A 16,665-nucleotide genomic window follows, 5' to 3' on the forward strand; every position below is an offset into this window, starting at 1 on the left:
GGTACTTCCTGTCTTGCACACTCAGGTGTGAGTATAAGAGGGTAGCCCACATCTATTTTATTCCTCACTATATGTAGATAGTACAGTACCTGGTATGGTTTCACTCAGTATCTATTTGATTGAATGAATTTGTGTGAAAGTTACAGGTAGAGGCTGTCACTATTCACTTTGCCTGGAATATTTCTCATCCTCACCTTGTCGTCTGCTTGACCCTCTGCTTACTCCGTGGTCTAACCTTAAATATCTCATCATCAGGAAAAGCTTCCCTATCCCCCATGACCAAATGACAGTCCCACTTAGAGTCTCCTGTACTTTTCCATCCTGTGCTGATTGTATTTGGTGTTGTCTGCTATTTGAGGTACATATTCCCCTACCAGAAGGCACTTGGTATTTTTTGCCTGAATGATTCCCAGCAACACCATGAGATGGTCACTGGCATCCCCTGCTGTGAGGGCAGGGACCATTGTTGTTCGCTGCTATAGCCACCATGTGGGGCACAGTAAATACACAAATACTTCTTAAATGAATTAACTTTACAGCTAAGAAATTGCAAAAGCTTGGCAACATGTAAGTGGTCAATGTTACACTATAAGCAAGCAGCAGAGTCTGGATTTGAACTCAGGTCTGTGTAACTCCAGAGCCTGGGCTTTTCCTATCAATGTTATACCAAACTCTGTGTGGGTTCACGGCCATTGTTTAGGACCTCATGCTCTGCCATCAAAGTGGGCTCCTTAGTGAAAATACTGGCAGGCACACTGTGAAGGCATGGTGTTAGCCACGTTGCCTTGTCCATGGACTCAGAGATACAAGAGGGCACTTCACTAAGAATTCAAGAAATTTCCCAACCAGCGGAATGTGTGCCTGGCAGCCAACAGTGCATCAAATGGAGGAACAGAGCTGAGACTTCATGCCTTAACCTGGTCTGATGACAAGCAAGTGGTGGGTGGGCAGCAGGACAGACATCTGTAATTCCCTTCATCATCCTTCTACTAATACTCAAGATGGAGTAGCCTGTCACCTGGCACTGGAGCTACTAGAGTAGCAGGGAAGGAATCTAGACTTTGGAGTCAAGACTGGATTTGAGTCCTGGCTCTGTCACTTACTAGCAGTGTATCAACTTCCCTCCACCTAATTTCCCTCATCAGTGAAAAGAGAGTAATGGAATATACCCTCCCGGCATTATGAAAATTAAGTTAAAATGGAAATGAAAAAATACCTCCCATATACATTGCCTACACCTGAGGGGGCCCAACGGAGAAAGCAATGGCACCCCATTCCAGTACTCTTCCTGGAAAATCCCATGGATGGAGGAGCCTGGTAGGCTGCAGTCCAAGGGGTCGCTGAGGCTCAGACACGACTGGGCGACTTTGCTTTCACTTTTCACTTTCATGCATTGGAGAAGGAAATGGCAACCCACTCCAGTGTTCTTGCCTGGAGAATCCCAGGGACAGGGGAGCCTGGTGGGCTGCCGTCTCTGGGGTCGCACAGAGTCAGACACGACTGAAGCGACTTAGCAGCAGCACCAGCAGCAAGGGGGCCCAGAAAATGCAAACTACTTAGTGACTGAACGACTACTTTTACCATTCCCAGCTGACTGCAAGCCTCACGCATCAACACTGCGTCATCTGTGTGAAGTGCTTCGTACAGGGGCTTTCTGATTAAGTCAAGGCATCTACACTTTCATCTCCAAACACTTGTGCATTGAGTCAGGTAAACAAATATACTTTCTCAAACCTAATGTGAAGGTTTTCTTTGTGAATTAGAAAACATGAGTTGGTTCAAGAAACAAGCCTGTGTTGTGGAGGCCACCACCTGGGCCTCTCAAGGACCATGAGCAAGGAAGCTGGAGTGGGCGGCACCAAAAGACAATCATGGTGTGGTTGGTGCCATTACCAGACTAGGCGAAGCGACTGTCGGCAAACCCCAACCTACAAAACTTCTTACACACAATAAGAAAGACCTGTCTTTAACTTGGAAAAGGACTATTTGTGTGATTGTACTCTCAACCCAACTTGGAACTACCTTACCTAACTTTTTACAGAATTTACTCTCCCCACATAATGGAAGTTAACATGTTCATGACATTATCCATTACTGAGCTAACAGGCTACAAATCAATATAACAGAATTCAACTGCTTTGAATAATATTTCTTCAATGGTCCAACTGTGCCCGTGAGCAAACACATCCAGCCTTACACATAAGCACCAAAAATTTGCCACCCCATAAGTTATGTTCTGTTTGCTGCTTTAAAAAAAAAAAAAAACCATCAGTCTTCCCCCTCCCCTTTCCCAGTAGGTATATAGGTAGAAAAATAAATGAAGTCAGCACTCTTTACCTCTTACTAGAATAAACTGTGACTCAAACACCGTGAATAGTTATTTGCAAGGCTATAATTTTTTTAATGACAGATTTTCCTAAAAGAAACCACTATAACATCTGTCCAAGTCCTCCAAGGGAAAACAAAAAAAATACATAAAGATTAAAAGTCTATTACTTCAACAGCACATTGCCAAACACGGACAACTAGGATACAATGCCAAGGAACCTTAAAAAATAACTTGAAAAGACACAACGTTCAAGTCATTCACACGTGTAGGGTCCGCAAAGAACAGGAAAACAAGTCCGAGAACAGTTCTACTTGTGCATGATGAGAATTCTGACTGTACCTCATCCAAGTTCATTCAGATGTCTTAAACTAACAGATGGATGAGCAGAGTTTGTTTTTTTCTTCTTTGCTTGGAGGTGCACACATAGATTAGAGGAAAGGAGAATCTTCCAGATGCTGATTTAAGCACAGCAGGCTTGGTTCTCCTTTGATAAAGTACGAAGGCAGATTCAGTTGACTCAAGCTTTATCAGTTTCCCTAAGAAAAAGTCTTATGCATGCTGAAACAGACAAGTTACTGAATTTGTCATGCTAAGTATTTACAGTCATTTTCATAAAGTGAGCTCAGTAACTTGACAGGATAAAAAAGGTAGTTGTGAATTTCTTGTATAACCTTTTACAGCGTGAATGACTTTGTGGGTAAATGACGCTGAAGTTCAAAGCCCCTCAAACATGTTAACAAGAAATTATTGACTGCATGAAGAGGCACACATTATAGAAAATGCACACTTCACAGGTTCCTGCATAGCAGGAAAGTCGCTACCACTACACAACAAATGGCTATGCCAACAGTTAGAGCTGCCACTCAAGGGTTCAACAGTAGAATTCCCTTAAAACCTCAAGGAGTGTTTGCATCACAGCAAGAAAACCTTTGGGAAAATAAGTATATTTTGTTTGGAAAGATATTTTGCATTGGACAATTTGAACATCACATAAACAAAACCGTTTTCAAATTGGTTAAGATTTAAGGCAATGCTACTCAGACCTGAGGGGGGAAAAAACCTACAGAAGTTTGTTTTTCTTCCAAAACTTTGACAGGTCAGAATCAACATTGGAAAGGATCCCCCCTGCTAAGCATTCAATACACTGTTAGGTATTTGCAGCATTACAAAATAAAATCCACTTTCATACTCTGAATATGAAATGGGCAATTGTTATACACTCTTCCTTGAAAACTGTAAGAAACAAAATAAACATGGCAGCTTAGGTATTTCATATTAAAAAGTCACATGAACATGAAGACAACTACACCTGGTACACACAAAGGCAGAACCGTCCTCACAAGCTTTGGAGCGCTGTATTCTCTCATGACTGGCTGTGGTGTACTGTGGAACGGTCATGGATTCATAAATTAACATCAACTACAAACTAACGAATGACAAGTAGACACAGTAAATTCAAAATTTTTACATTTTGCTCCTGTTTGGCTGCTAAAGAGCAGCAATTTATATTGATATAAAAACTTCTGACCACAAAGCTTGCTATACAGATAAAGTACATAATCAAAAAGTAAGCAGCAATTGAATTTCTCATTTAAACTTATCTGGTACAGAGTATTTACAGATTTGGGGGGAGAGTTCTCTGAAACCACTACGCTCCTTACTCCTCCTGGCCTCTGCCCACCCCAGCCCCTCCAAATCGAAATCAAGTGTTCTGAACTATATACAACTATACTTTGGCTAAGTGGGCTAGATGGTGCAACTCTTTCCAAGGTCTTGGTCTGGAAAAAAGAAACAAAGTCTTGGAAGTCATGCGCAGCCTTCTTTTCTGAGTTGCAGTGTACTGGAGCCAAAAATTTATTTTTTCACGGCAAAGGGCAAAAGGGGCCCCAGCACTTCACTCCCCAACCTGAATGGGCAAGATCCGAAACCTTGGCCTCATGCACCATAACAGGCCACCAGACAAAAAGGAAAGAAAAACGTCACGACAAAGGCAGCAGCAATCAATACAACTTTCCAACAAAGGAACTTATCCTGCCTGGGCTCCCCCAGAAACAGTGCTCCCTCCTTCTCCCTCCCCTCCCACAAGACAAAATTAATTCACATCACAAGAACTTGGTACTCTGGTTAAGTGGCAGGTAAATATAAGAAAGAGTAAATCTGTCACCTTGTATACCTGAACTGAGACATAAAGCTAACAGAACACAAGACATCACTGTGAAATTAACTTTCTAAAACAGATCCAGTCTACATAGTGTGGCCAATAAAAAGTAAAAAGAATTTGTTCACAATCTGCCTTGTACAGGGTATTTATAGTCTTTCAATGCTATATAAATAAATAGCATTTATATAGCCTAAACATTCAGAGACATGCACTGGGACTTTTTAGGTAGTATGAATTTCTTCACAATCACATGTGCAAATTTTACAGATCACTAAGTGAGTAACTAGTAAGCTTAGGCTGGACCGTGTCTCGTATTATCTAACAAATTTAAGGGGGGTTCAGAATCATCCATAGGTAGAACCAGGCGTGTTCCCCGAATGACCAGTTCATGGTCCCCAAAGGCAAGTTCCCGATCAAAGGCATCTTCAGAACTGTTTCCCATAAGTCTCCTAGGGGCACCGGATGATGCTGACTCAGTGTTCACAGTAGAATCGCCATATGTCAAACTAATATCTCCATCATTGAGGATGAGATCGGAGTCATCGTCTTTCAACTGTTCCTGGTTCTAAATGCAAATAAAACAAGTTTTGAGAATTATTATGAAAGATTAAAGAAACATTTCCAATAGCTGAATTTTCAAGGATGCTGTATTTTCTCTGACCCCACTCACCCCACTGTGTGCTTGCAGACTAAAGTGCTTGACAGCTGCCAAAATCTCTAGTGCTTTCTCTTACCTCCTGTCTCCTCTCCCCTCCCCTCCGTCAGGTAATTAACTCCTACTTATCACTGAGGTTTTCACTTAAAAGTCACTTTCTCCCAGAAGTCTTCTTTGATCATCCAAGGCTAGCTTAGGTGCCCTCTTGTGTTCTTCCCTAGCAGCCTGCACTTAGCCCTCTCCCTACAGTGGCACTTACCCCTTTTCATAGCTGCACATGCAGGGGTCTGCATCACATCTCCCCCCACTAGGCTCTAAATCCCTTGTATGCTGTAGTTCAATCACCTAACAATTTGGGGCACACAGAAAGTATTCACTAAATGTAAGTGCAATTCATTGCTGAATAGGTTTAAATAAATGAAGTGCTCACTTTCATGTCAACAATGCCTAGAAATATTGAACCCTCACTACCCTCACTACATACTTGTCAAGCAGCTCAAAAAGCTTTTGTTCTAATGGAAATTTGGGGGCCAAAAAGAATATAATTACATAAAGTTCCAGAAGACGGAAAAGTGTCCAGGATATATAGTGCCATTTTGGTTAATTAAAAAATGTACATGTGCATAGTGAGAAAGGGTCCGGAAGATTCCCCTGGAGAAGGAAATGGCAACCCCCTCCAGTATTGTTTCCTGAAGAATCCCATGGACAGAGGAGCCTGGTGGGCTACAGCCCACAGGGTCACAAAGAGTCAGACACAACTGAGCAACTAAACCACCACCACATATCAGTAAACAATGATGTCAGAGTCAGCAAGAAATTGTAGCCCTCCAACGTGAGCTGGTGAGCCTGAGGAAACTCAGAAAGGGAAGAATACCTGCCATCCAGCAGCCATCAAACTGCAGCCACAGCCCACAGTGAGCCCCAAGAGAGCTCAGGGTGTGAAAACACAGGATACTGGCCCCACACAGCTGAGGTGCATATCAAAGGAATGCTTTCAGTGAGCCCAGACTCTGCCATCTTTCCACCATAGAAAAGCGCTAGATTCCTTCACTTGGGATATCTGGTTTTCCTTAATTTACAAAAACTTTTGACATTCAGACTTCCCACTCTTTGTTGCAAAATTTCTATATAACCTGGTTCCACCCACCCTACGCCTGAGCGCCAATGCACCCCTCTCTCCCCACTCCCACCTCCAGGGAGCAGTTTTCTCAGGGTTACTTGAGATGCTGCCTCCCAGACTTGAAGTCCCCAAAATTCCAACTTTTAGGTTGTGACTATTTTTTCAGTCAACAATAGAAAAGTCTAGAAGGGTATTCAACAAAATGATGATAGCGAGCTCTGCATGATAGGATTGCTAATGGTTTTTATTGTTTTCTTTATGTTTCTGTATTATCTGAAATTTTATTATAATGAGTACTTATTACTTTTAAAAATCAGAAAGTCATTTTATTTAAATGTAGAGTAAGAATCATTGTAAATACTCATGTTGATACAGCAAAGAAAGTCTGTGACTAATACTCCTTGAGGGAAGTAGATAGACACCTCCTACACCCAACTCTATCCTGTGCATTTAAAAATGTTAAGTTTGTCTAAGATAGTCAAATAGACTGAGGACACTATTAGACTAAAATTTCACATTTGCTATTGCTGGAAAATTTTAAATTCTTTGTTGTTGCTAGAGATTTGCCTCAACACTCAAAGACAAAGACCTGTAAATTAAAAACCAAAGAAACCTGCTCCACCAACCAGCCATAATCCCTTCCAAGCCAATCCAGCTGTAAATCTAAGCTGTAAGTCTAAGGAGCCTGTCTATCACTTAATTCAGCAATGCCCACAACAAGGCTCTGCGGGGCCTTCACACATCAGCAGGGGCTCTTCAGCACCTTCGACTGCCTTTACTAAGTTTGAAGTTTGGGGCAATAGCTACCAAATTTTAAAATGCATATGCCTTTTGACCCAGCGATTTAACCTTTAAAATCTATTCTTTATAACTTTATATTATTGGGTAAACATATACAAGGATATTCACTGAGATTTACCCGGTGGCTCAGACGGTAAAGCGTCTGCCTACCACGTGGGAGACCTGGGTTCGATCCCTGGGTTGGGAAGATCTCCTGGAGAAGGAAATGGCAACCCACTCCAGTATTCTTGCCTGGAAAATCCCATGGACGGAAGAACCTGGTAGGCTACAGTCCATGGGGTCACAAAGAGTAGGACACAACTGAGCGACATTTACTTTACTTTACTATTCACTGTAAACATTGTTTGTAATGACAAAAACACAAAAGGAATGAGACTGACTAGATCAACCTTAGTAAAGCTACATTACGCAGCCACCAATAGAGAGAAGGTTCTCGTGGACTCTTGCAAAGGTATCCATGCTGTGGATCATTAGGTGAAAAAAAAGCAAGTAGCAGGACAATACTATTATGATCCTCTTAGGGGAAGCACACCGATTGAAACTGCCCACCCTGGCCAGGCACCATAGTAACCATTTGCATGAGTTGTTTTATGACAGGAGATCCTGACAAGGAACACGGAACTAATAAGCCACCACCAACAGGAAGAGTTCGGGAAAAGTCAAAAGGAGACACCACGTGTCCATCCACTTCCCAGAATCTCTCTTGCTAGCATCCATGTTGGCCAAGTGATGTGTGCACCACCAGGAAAGACTCTGGATTAGAATGACTGGCCAAAGACCACCCGGAAACTAATCCCATCACCATAAAACCTGAGACTGCGAGCCACACGGCAAAGCAGTTCTCCTGGGTTCCTTTACCCTAACTGCTCTCCACCCAGGTGCCCTTTCCCAATAAAATCTCTTGCTTTGTCAGCACATGTGTCTCCTTGGACAATTCATTTCCGAGTGTTACACAAGAGCCCAGTTTCGGGCCCTGGAAGGGGTCCGCCTTCCTGCAACAATCCCATTGTAAAAAACAATCACAGACAGTTATATACACACATAGAAGTTTGTATAGATAAAATATATCTGGGACTATCCACAATAAACTCTTAAAAAGACTGTCTCTAGGGGATGTGGTGGGAGAAAGAGAGTGACTTTCATTTTTCACTTTGTACATTCTATACTGTTTGAATATCTGGCTGTAAGTATGCTACTTTTGTAATTTAATAAGGAGTCAGCATAACAAAAAATTAAATTAAAAATGAAGTTTTATAGTTGTTCTGGGTTACACTGCATCTCCTTCATCCCCTAGAAATATGAAATCCTAACTCCTAGTATCTGTGAATGTGACCTTATCTGGAAGTACAGACTTTGCAAGGGATCATGTTAAGATGAGGTCTTTAGTGTGGGCCCTGATCAAGTATGGCTGGAAGGTGTCCTTATAAAAAGGGGAAATTTGGAGACACAGACCTGCACACATGCACACACACACACACACACACACACAGAGAGAAAATGCCAGGTAAAGATGAAGACAGAGATCGTGGTGACGCATCTTCAAGCCAAGGAATGCCAAAGATGGCCTGCAAACCACTAGAAGCTAGAGAGAGGTCTGGAATACACTCTCTCTCAGAGCCCTTAGGACCCAACCCTGCTGGCACCTGGACCTCAGACTTCCAGCCTCCAGACTGTGAGACAGTAAATTTCTGCTGTTAAGTTTGGGGTACTCTGTTATGACAGCCCAAGTAAGCAAATAGAACAATGTTGTATTCAGCTATATTCCACAGAACACACAGGCACTGTGGAACTCTTCTGGCTTTTCATGATGGTGAGTGGGTCTCTGGAATCCAAGAGCCAGGCTTCACTGACTTAGCTGACAAAGCTGGCTGACCCCTCAGCAGACAGCCATGTGGGCTAACAGGGTAGAGGGAATGGGCACTGTGCTTGCTACGGGAACCTGGGTAAAGTGGGAGGGAAGGACAAGACAACATGGGGTGTTCCCCCCACCCCACCAGCAGTCAGTGTATAGATTCAACATAACATAGTGCTGCAGGGCACTCCTCCCTGACCCAGGTGCCACCCCAGCTAAGTCTCCCCTTCCCTGTCCATTCTCCATGAGATCTACTCTAAAACACCACAGAGGAGGTCATAAGGAATGTGTATGTGTGTGTGTGGGTGTGCATGCGACACACATCTACACTGTTTTACCACACCCTTGCCTCTCAAGGTGTTACATCAGAATAGTCAAAACTGACGGGTTTTGTTAACATGGGGACTTTATTTGATGTCACAGATTATTTTTGAAGGATTGGGTTAGAAGTAAAGTTTTTAACAAAAAACTTGAAAAACTAAATGCTCATATTTTAAAATAAAAACTGCTTAGCATTTGTCATTTCTTTCTTTGTTGCTAAATCACCAATCTTACATTGGCAGTTAAGGAAAAAATATGGAATCTAGATTATATCTAGGTATGTTCATGCCTCCCATGAGATATAGAATACAGGTAGATAAACTTGCCCTTATATATGAAATAAGACTATCAGTTGCACTTTAGGAGCATCAAAAAATGTTTTGGTAATCCTCTCAACATGACTGTGATGATCCAAATTTATAGATTAAAATATATAAAGTTATTATTGAGCTCAGATCACATGCTGCAAATAATTGATTCTCCAGGCAAGAACACTGGAGTGGGTTGCCATTTCCTCCTCCAATGCAGGAAAGTGAAAAGTGAAAGTGAAGTCACTCAGTTGTGTCCGACTCTTAGCGACCCCATGGACTGCAGCCCACCAGGCTCCTCCGCCCATGGGACTTTCCAGGCAAGAGTACTGGAGTGGGTTGCCATTGCCTTCTCCGAAATAACTGAAAACCAGCACAGAAATAGAATTTTTCTTTTTACTAAAAGTACTGATAGCAAGATGCTATTCCATATCTGTTTTCAAATGATGTTTCAAACACTGTGAATTATAATAAATTTAGAGATAAATTATATCTATTCCATAAATAATTTATACATAAATTATTATATATATAATAAATTTAGAGATTTCAGTGCAGTTTCTAGCTGAGCAACATATGTTTATATTCCTGCTTGTGGATTTTATATCATAAAAGCAAGCAAAGCAAAACAAAACAAAACAAAAAAAGCAGTCACCCATCCACAGAGCAGATACATTTAAATTTAACTTAATGAAGAACTGAGGTTCTGGATGAAACCAACTTACCTCATAGGCCTGGGGACTGGTCAGGCATCTTGCAATGGGGCCGCAGCAGGCAGGCAGGGTGGTGGTAAGAGGAGGCCCGCTGTGCGTCAACAGAGGCTTCAGATAGCTGTGCTGGTTAAGGAAGAGCTGTGTTCTTTATCAATTTAAAAAGAACACCCTGCTTGATTACAATCACTGTCACAGTGTACCCACCACTTCAGATAGCAAATGTCCCACTTCATGACCCTGCTATGTCAGTGAGATAGCAACATTTTAAAATTTTGTAATATTATCTCTGTTTTACAAATATGGAAACTCAGGCTCACAGAAGTCAATGATCTGCCTAAAGTCACACAAGTAAATGGAGGACCAATACTCAAACCCAGATCAGTCTGATTCCAGATCCTATGACCTTTTGACCACTACATCATATTGCCTTTGTGATTTTACTAAAGCCAAAATCACACTCGATTTAGCACCGAAGGAGATACAGAAGAAAGAATACTAAAGAGCCTGAAAAGCGATTAAACATTTCAGTAGTAGAATATAGTAATAAAAATGGTTTTCATTATTTACTATGGATTCAGCTGGCCTCTTCAATGAGTTGAAACTTCAGTATGAAAGGAAATGCAATTCTAAAAACATTTTTAAAAATTATGCATCATGAGTTCCTCTGTCACACACTCCCATTTTAGCATTCATCTATTCTCCAAAAATAATAATAAAAACAGATGCAATAATATATTTGATACTTGAAAAGAAAAAAGAGAGAATCACAAGAAAAAGCAGAGAAAGGGAGAAAGACACATATACATATTCCCTACTTTCTAAAATTACAACCTAAGTTTGTTCTCAATTAAAAATGAAGAAATTTACATAAATTCCCATACACTCTAAGATTAAAGTATTTTGTATAAACACACTTATACAGTTCATAAAACATCTTGCCACACAAAAATCACTGAAAATCTGGAATGATGAATTGTACTACTGCATCAAGTACAGAAACTACCAGATCTTAGTTCAGTGGTACTTAACAGGGTACTTAGTACTGAGGCTAATAAGTCTTGGTGTTTAACTCTACAAGAACAAATTCCCTAAAAACTAAAACTTATCAAATATTGACCAAAAAATCGGAATGCTCCAGTATCCATTAAACAAACTAAAACATTGCTCATACAAAAAGCTCCAGGCCCAGAAAGCTTCACTGGTTAAAATCTTCCTGGTACTTAAGAAACAACACCAAGCTTACATAAAGTCCTCCACAAAACAGAAAATGAGAAAAATTCTTCCCTACTTGTTTTATAAAATTAGCACAGTCGTCTTATAGAAACTTGATAAGGATATTACAAGAAAAAAAAATCACAAGCCAATACTCACGAAAATAGACACAAAATATTAGCAACTAAATCCAGTGTCACACAATGAATAACATATCACGATCAAATGGGATTTGTTCCACCAATCTAAGATTGGCTTAACATTCAAACAGTGAATGAAAATCAGCAAGATAAAACACTAAAGGAGAAAAAAATAAACACGTGATCATTTCAATTGATGCAGGAAAAGGGTCTGATAATATTCAATACCTATTTATGATAAGAACTCTCAGCAACCTAGAAAAAAAGGGAATTTTCTTAAATTGATCAAAGATATCTCAAAAACTTACAGCTAATATCATACTTAATGGTGAAATATTGGAAAATATCCCTTGAGGTCAGGAATAAGACAAGAATGCCCACTATCATCGCTTATATTTACCATTGTATTGGGAGGGTCCAGCCACTATCAGTTCAGTTCACTCGCTCAGTTGGGTCGAACTCTTTGCGACCCCAAGGACTGCAGCATTCCAGGCTTTCTTGTGCATCACCAACTCCCAGAGCTTGCTCAAACTCATGTCCATCGAGTTGGAGATGCCATCCAACCATCTCTTCCCCTGTCACCCCCTTCTTCTGCCTTCAATCTTTCCCAGCATCAGGGTCTATTCCAATGAGTCAGTATTTCACATCAGGTGGTAAAAGTATTGGAGCTTCAGCTTCAACATCAGTCCTAACAGTGAATATTCAGGACTGGACTAGTTTGATTTCCTTGCAGCCCAAGGGACTCTCAAAAATCTTCTCCAATACCACAATTCAAAAGCATCAATTCTTCGGCACTCAGCTTTCTTTATGGTCCAACTCTCACATCCATACATGACTACTGGAAAAACCATAGCTTTGACTAGATGGACCTTTGTCGGCAAAGTAATGTCGCTGCTTTTTACTATGCTGTCTAGGTTGGTCATTGCTTTTCTTCCAAGGAGCAAGCGTCTTTTAATTTCATGGCTGCAGTCACCATCTGCAGTGATTTTGGAGCTCAAGAAAATAAAATCTGTCACTGTTTCCACTGTTTCCCCATCTATTTGCTATGAACCGATGGGACCAGATGTCATGATCTTTGCTTTCGGAATGTTAGGTTTTAAGCCAGCTTTTTCACCCTCCTCTTTCCTTTCACTTTCATCAAGAGACTCGTTAGTTCTGCCATAAGAGTGGTGTCATCTACGTATCTGAAGTTACTGATATTTCTCCTGGCAATCTTGATCCCAGCTTGTGCTTCATCAAGTCTGGCATTTTGCATGATGTACTCTGCATAGAAGTTAAATAAAACAGCCTTGACATACTGCTTTCCCAATTTGGAACCAGTCTGTTGTTCCATGTCCAGTTCTAACTGTTGCTTCTTGACCTACAAACAGGTTTCTCAGGAGGCAGGTAAGGTAGTTTGGTATTCCCATCTCTTTCAGAATTTTCCACAGTTTATTGTGATCCACACAGTCAAAGGCTTTGGCATAGTCAATAAAGCAGAAAGAGATGTTTTTCTGGAACTCTCTTGCTTTTTCCATGATTCAGCGGATGTTGGCAATTTGATCTCTAGTTCCTCTGCCTTTTCTAAAACCAGCTTGAACATCAGGGAGTTCACGGTTCATGTACTGCTGAAGTCTGGCTTGAAGAATTTTGAGCATTTCTTTACTAGCATGTGAGATAAGTGCAATTGTGAGGTAGTTTGAGCATTCTTTGGCATTGCCTTTCTTTGGGATTGGAATGAAAACTGACCTTTTCCAGTCTTGTGGCCACTGCTGAGTTTTCCAAATGTGCTGGCTTATTGAGTGCAGCACTTTCACAGCATCATCTTTCAGGATTTGAAACAGCTCAACTGGAATTCCATCACCTCCACTAGCTTTGTTCGTAGTGATGCTTTCTAAGGCCCACTTGACTTCACATTCCAGGATGTCTGGCTCTAGGTGAGTGATCACACCATCGAGATTATCTGGGTCGTGAAGCTCTTTTTTGTGCAGCTCTCCTGTGTATTCTGGCCACCTCTTCTTAATATCTCTGCTTCTGTTAGGCCCATACCATTTCTGTCCTTTACTGTGTCCATCTTTGCATGAAATGTTCCCTTGGTATCTCTGATTTTCTTGAAGAGATCTCTAGTCTTTCCTATTTTTATTGTTTTCCTCTATTTCTTTGCATTGATCACTGAGGAAGGTTTTCTTATATATCCTTGCTATTCTTTGGAACTCTGCATTCAGATGGGTATATCTTTCCTTTTCTCCTTTGCCTTTAGCTTCTATTCTTTTCTCAGCTATTTGTAAGGCCTCCTCAGACAACCCTTTTGCCTTTTTGCATTTCTTTTTCTTGGGGATGGTCTTGATCACTGCCTCCATTACAAAGTCACGAACCTCCATCCATAGTTCCAGGTACTCTGTCTATCAGATCTAAGCCCTTGAATCTATTTGTCATTTCCACTATATAATCATAAGAGATTTAAGTCATACCTGAATGGTCTAGTGCTTTTCCTTACTTTCTTCAATTTAAGTGTGAATTTTGCAATAAGGAGTTCATGATCTGAACTCTAGTCCCATCACTTCATGGCAAATAGAGGGGAAAAAGTAGAAGTAGTGACAGATTTTTTTTGGAGGATCCAAAACCACTGTGGATGGTGACTGCACCCATTAAATTAAAAGATGCTTGCTCCTTGGAAGGAAATCTATGACAAACCTAGATAGCATAATAAAAAAGCAAAGACATCAGTCTGTTGACAATGGTCCAAATAGTCAAAGCTATTGTTTTTCCAGTAGTCATGTACAGATGTAAGAGTTGGATGATAAAGAAGGCTGAGCACCAAAGAACTGATGCTTTCAAATTGTGGTGCTGGAGAAGAATCTTGAGAGTCCCTTGGACAGCAAGGAAATCAAACCAGTCAATCCTAAAGGAAATTAGTCCTAAATATTCATTGGAAGGACTGATGCTGAAGCTGAAGCTCCAATACTTTGGCCACCTGATGCGAAGTACTGACTCACTGGAAAAGACCCTGATGCTAGGAAAAGTTGAAGGCAAAAGGAGAAGGGGGCAGCAGTGGATGAGATGGTTAGATAGCAACACTGACTTAATGGACATGAGTTTGAGTAAACTCCAGGAGATAGTGAAGGACAGGGAAGCCTGGCGTTCTGTAGTCCATGGGGTAGCAAAGAGTTGAACACAAGTTAGCAACTGAAAAACAATACCATAGATATGCATTCATTCGTGTTTCCATATATTAGAGTCTTTCCAGAAAGTGAATGTAAAAATCTAGCAAACAGAATATAGTAAGTAGCAGCTTCTAATGATAAGTGTCAAGTGCATTTTTCTTAAACATAGAAGGTTTTGATCAGAAAGTCAAAAGCAAGGAAAAAGGATTTTACATAGTTGTCCCAAATTCACTTCAACAGAACATAAACTAGGTTTTGATTCACTTAAAGTCTCAGCCAGAAAGAACTCCATAGTCCCTTTATCTAGTTCAATTTTCAAATAAGAAATTAATTTTAATAAATACTGAGTGATACAATTTTTTAAAAGGCATGATTTAGGGACTTCCCTGGTGGGCCAGTGATTAAGACTTCACCTTCCAATGCAAGGGGGTTGGGTTTGCTCTGGTCCAGGAGCTAAGATCCCACATGCCTCTAGGCCAAAAAACCAGAGGCAGAAGCAGTACTGTAATAAATTTAATAAAGACTTCAAAAATAGTTCACATAAAAAGTATCTTTTAAAAATTTTTTTAAGTTCTGATGAGATGGATGAAACTGGAGCCAATTATACAGAGTGAAGTAAGCCAGAAAGAAAAACACCAATACAGTATACTAACACATATATATGGAATTTAGGAAGATGGCAATGACGACCCTGTATGCAAGACAGGAAAAAAGACACAGATGTGTATAACGGACTTTTGGACTCAGAGGGAGAGGGAGAGGGTGGGATGATTTGGGAGAATGGGAATTCTAACATGTATACTGTCATGTAAGAATTGAATCGCCAGTCCATGTCTGACGTAGGGTGCAGCTTGCTTGGGGCAGGTGCATGGGGATGACCCAGAGAGATGTTGTGGGGAGGGAGGTGGGAGGGGGGTTCATGTTTGGGAACGCATGTAAGAATTAAAAATTTTAAAATTTAAAAAAAAATAAAAAAATTTAAAAAAAAAGAAAAAAAATTTTTTTAAAAAGCATGATTTAAACAGGTTATTATATATAACCTGACTTAAAGTATAGCTATGAAGAAGACTGTTACAATAGGACAAGAAAGAAATCTGGTAAATAATGAAGCACTGGCATTCTGAATGGAGAGGAGAATCTTCCAGTCTTTGGAAAGGTCAGAGAAAAGACATCAGTGACTACTGCAGTATCCAGCATCGCTGAGTTTCTCATTCCCATGTTTCTTCCTAAGCCTGCCTTTCCTCTTTTACCCTAGCAAACACACTAACAAACACCAACAAATTCCTCTTGCGGCATTCACTCGATTAGCTAAAAGACAATAAATATTAAAGTTTACTCCATAAATAAACCTATATATCAAAGCCAGTCTATCATAAAGGCTCTTGAGTCCCTGCACATAGCCAGCTTTTGCAATAATCAGCCCCTACTGGCTTCATGGGTTTCAGAGGAATTCATCCGTGTGTGTGGGTAACCTCCACTACACTGAAGGGGAAAAGGAAGACCAAAGGTATGTTTTATATTTCAGTTCAGGAAGAGAGTAGTCAAAACAGTTGTTCCATTAAGTTGTAATCATTCATATTCATACTGTTTTTTTCTCAATTAAGGATACTTGTGATCAAAGTTATACCACATCCGGAAGAGCCACGCGCTCTCTGCTTTGGTAGTTCTTCTTTCACTTTCAGGAATACCCTGCAAACAGACAATAAATAAGTCAATATATACATAAAGACAAAAAACACATTCATTTAAGAGTCATTGCTTTGTAGAATTACAAATATAGCCTAATTTAAGAGCTTGTATATTGCAGCTTAGGCATAAGAAACTGAAGTGTTTTTCTGAACACTTCTATTACTCAGGCTGCTTCCTGATTTATGAGTTGACTGGCATTTAGAAAAATTAATGTGGGATAA

The 16,665-nt window shown here is 40.5% G+C and overlaps 1 protein-coding gene across 2 annotated transcripts in view; it reads right to left on the reverse strand.

The window, feature by feature from the left end:
• Nucleotides 1-2,225: 2,225 nt before the first annotated feature.
• SLC9A6 (solute carrier family 9 member A6) overlaps nt 2,226-16,665 on the reverse strand; it is a 51,622-nt gene continuing 37,182 nt past the window's right edge. The window contains exons 14-16 of one of the 2 annotated variants that reach the window (XM_005700415.3): nt 16,365-16,444; nt 10,273-10,378; nt 2,226-5,055 (exon numbers count right to left, since the gene is read on the reverse strand). In XM_005700415.3, the coding sequence (XP_005700472.2) occupies nt 4,783-5,055; nt 10,273-10,378; nt 16,365-16,444 (459 nt within the window). In that variant the 3' untranslated portion in view covers nt 2,226-4,782. The remainder of the gene's footprint in view (nt 5,056-10,272; nt 10,379-16,364; nt 16,445-16,665) is intronic. The other variant, XM_018044235.1, reaches the window with a different exon arrangement.

This window comes from Capra hircus (assembly GCF_001704415.2).
Source record: "Capra hircus breed San Clemente chromosome X unlocalized genomic scaffold, ASM170441v1, whole genome shotgun sequence".
In the NCBI taxonomy this organism is placed as follows: Eukaryota; Metazoa; Chordata; class Mammalia; order Artiodactyla; family Bovidae; genus Capra; species Capra hircus.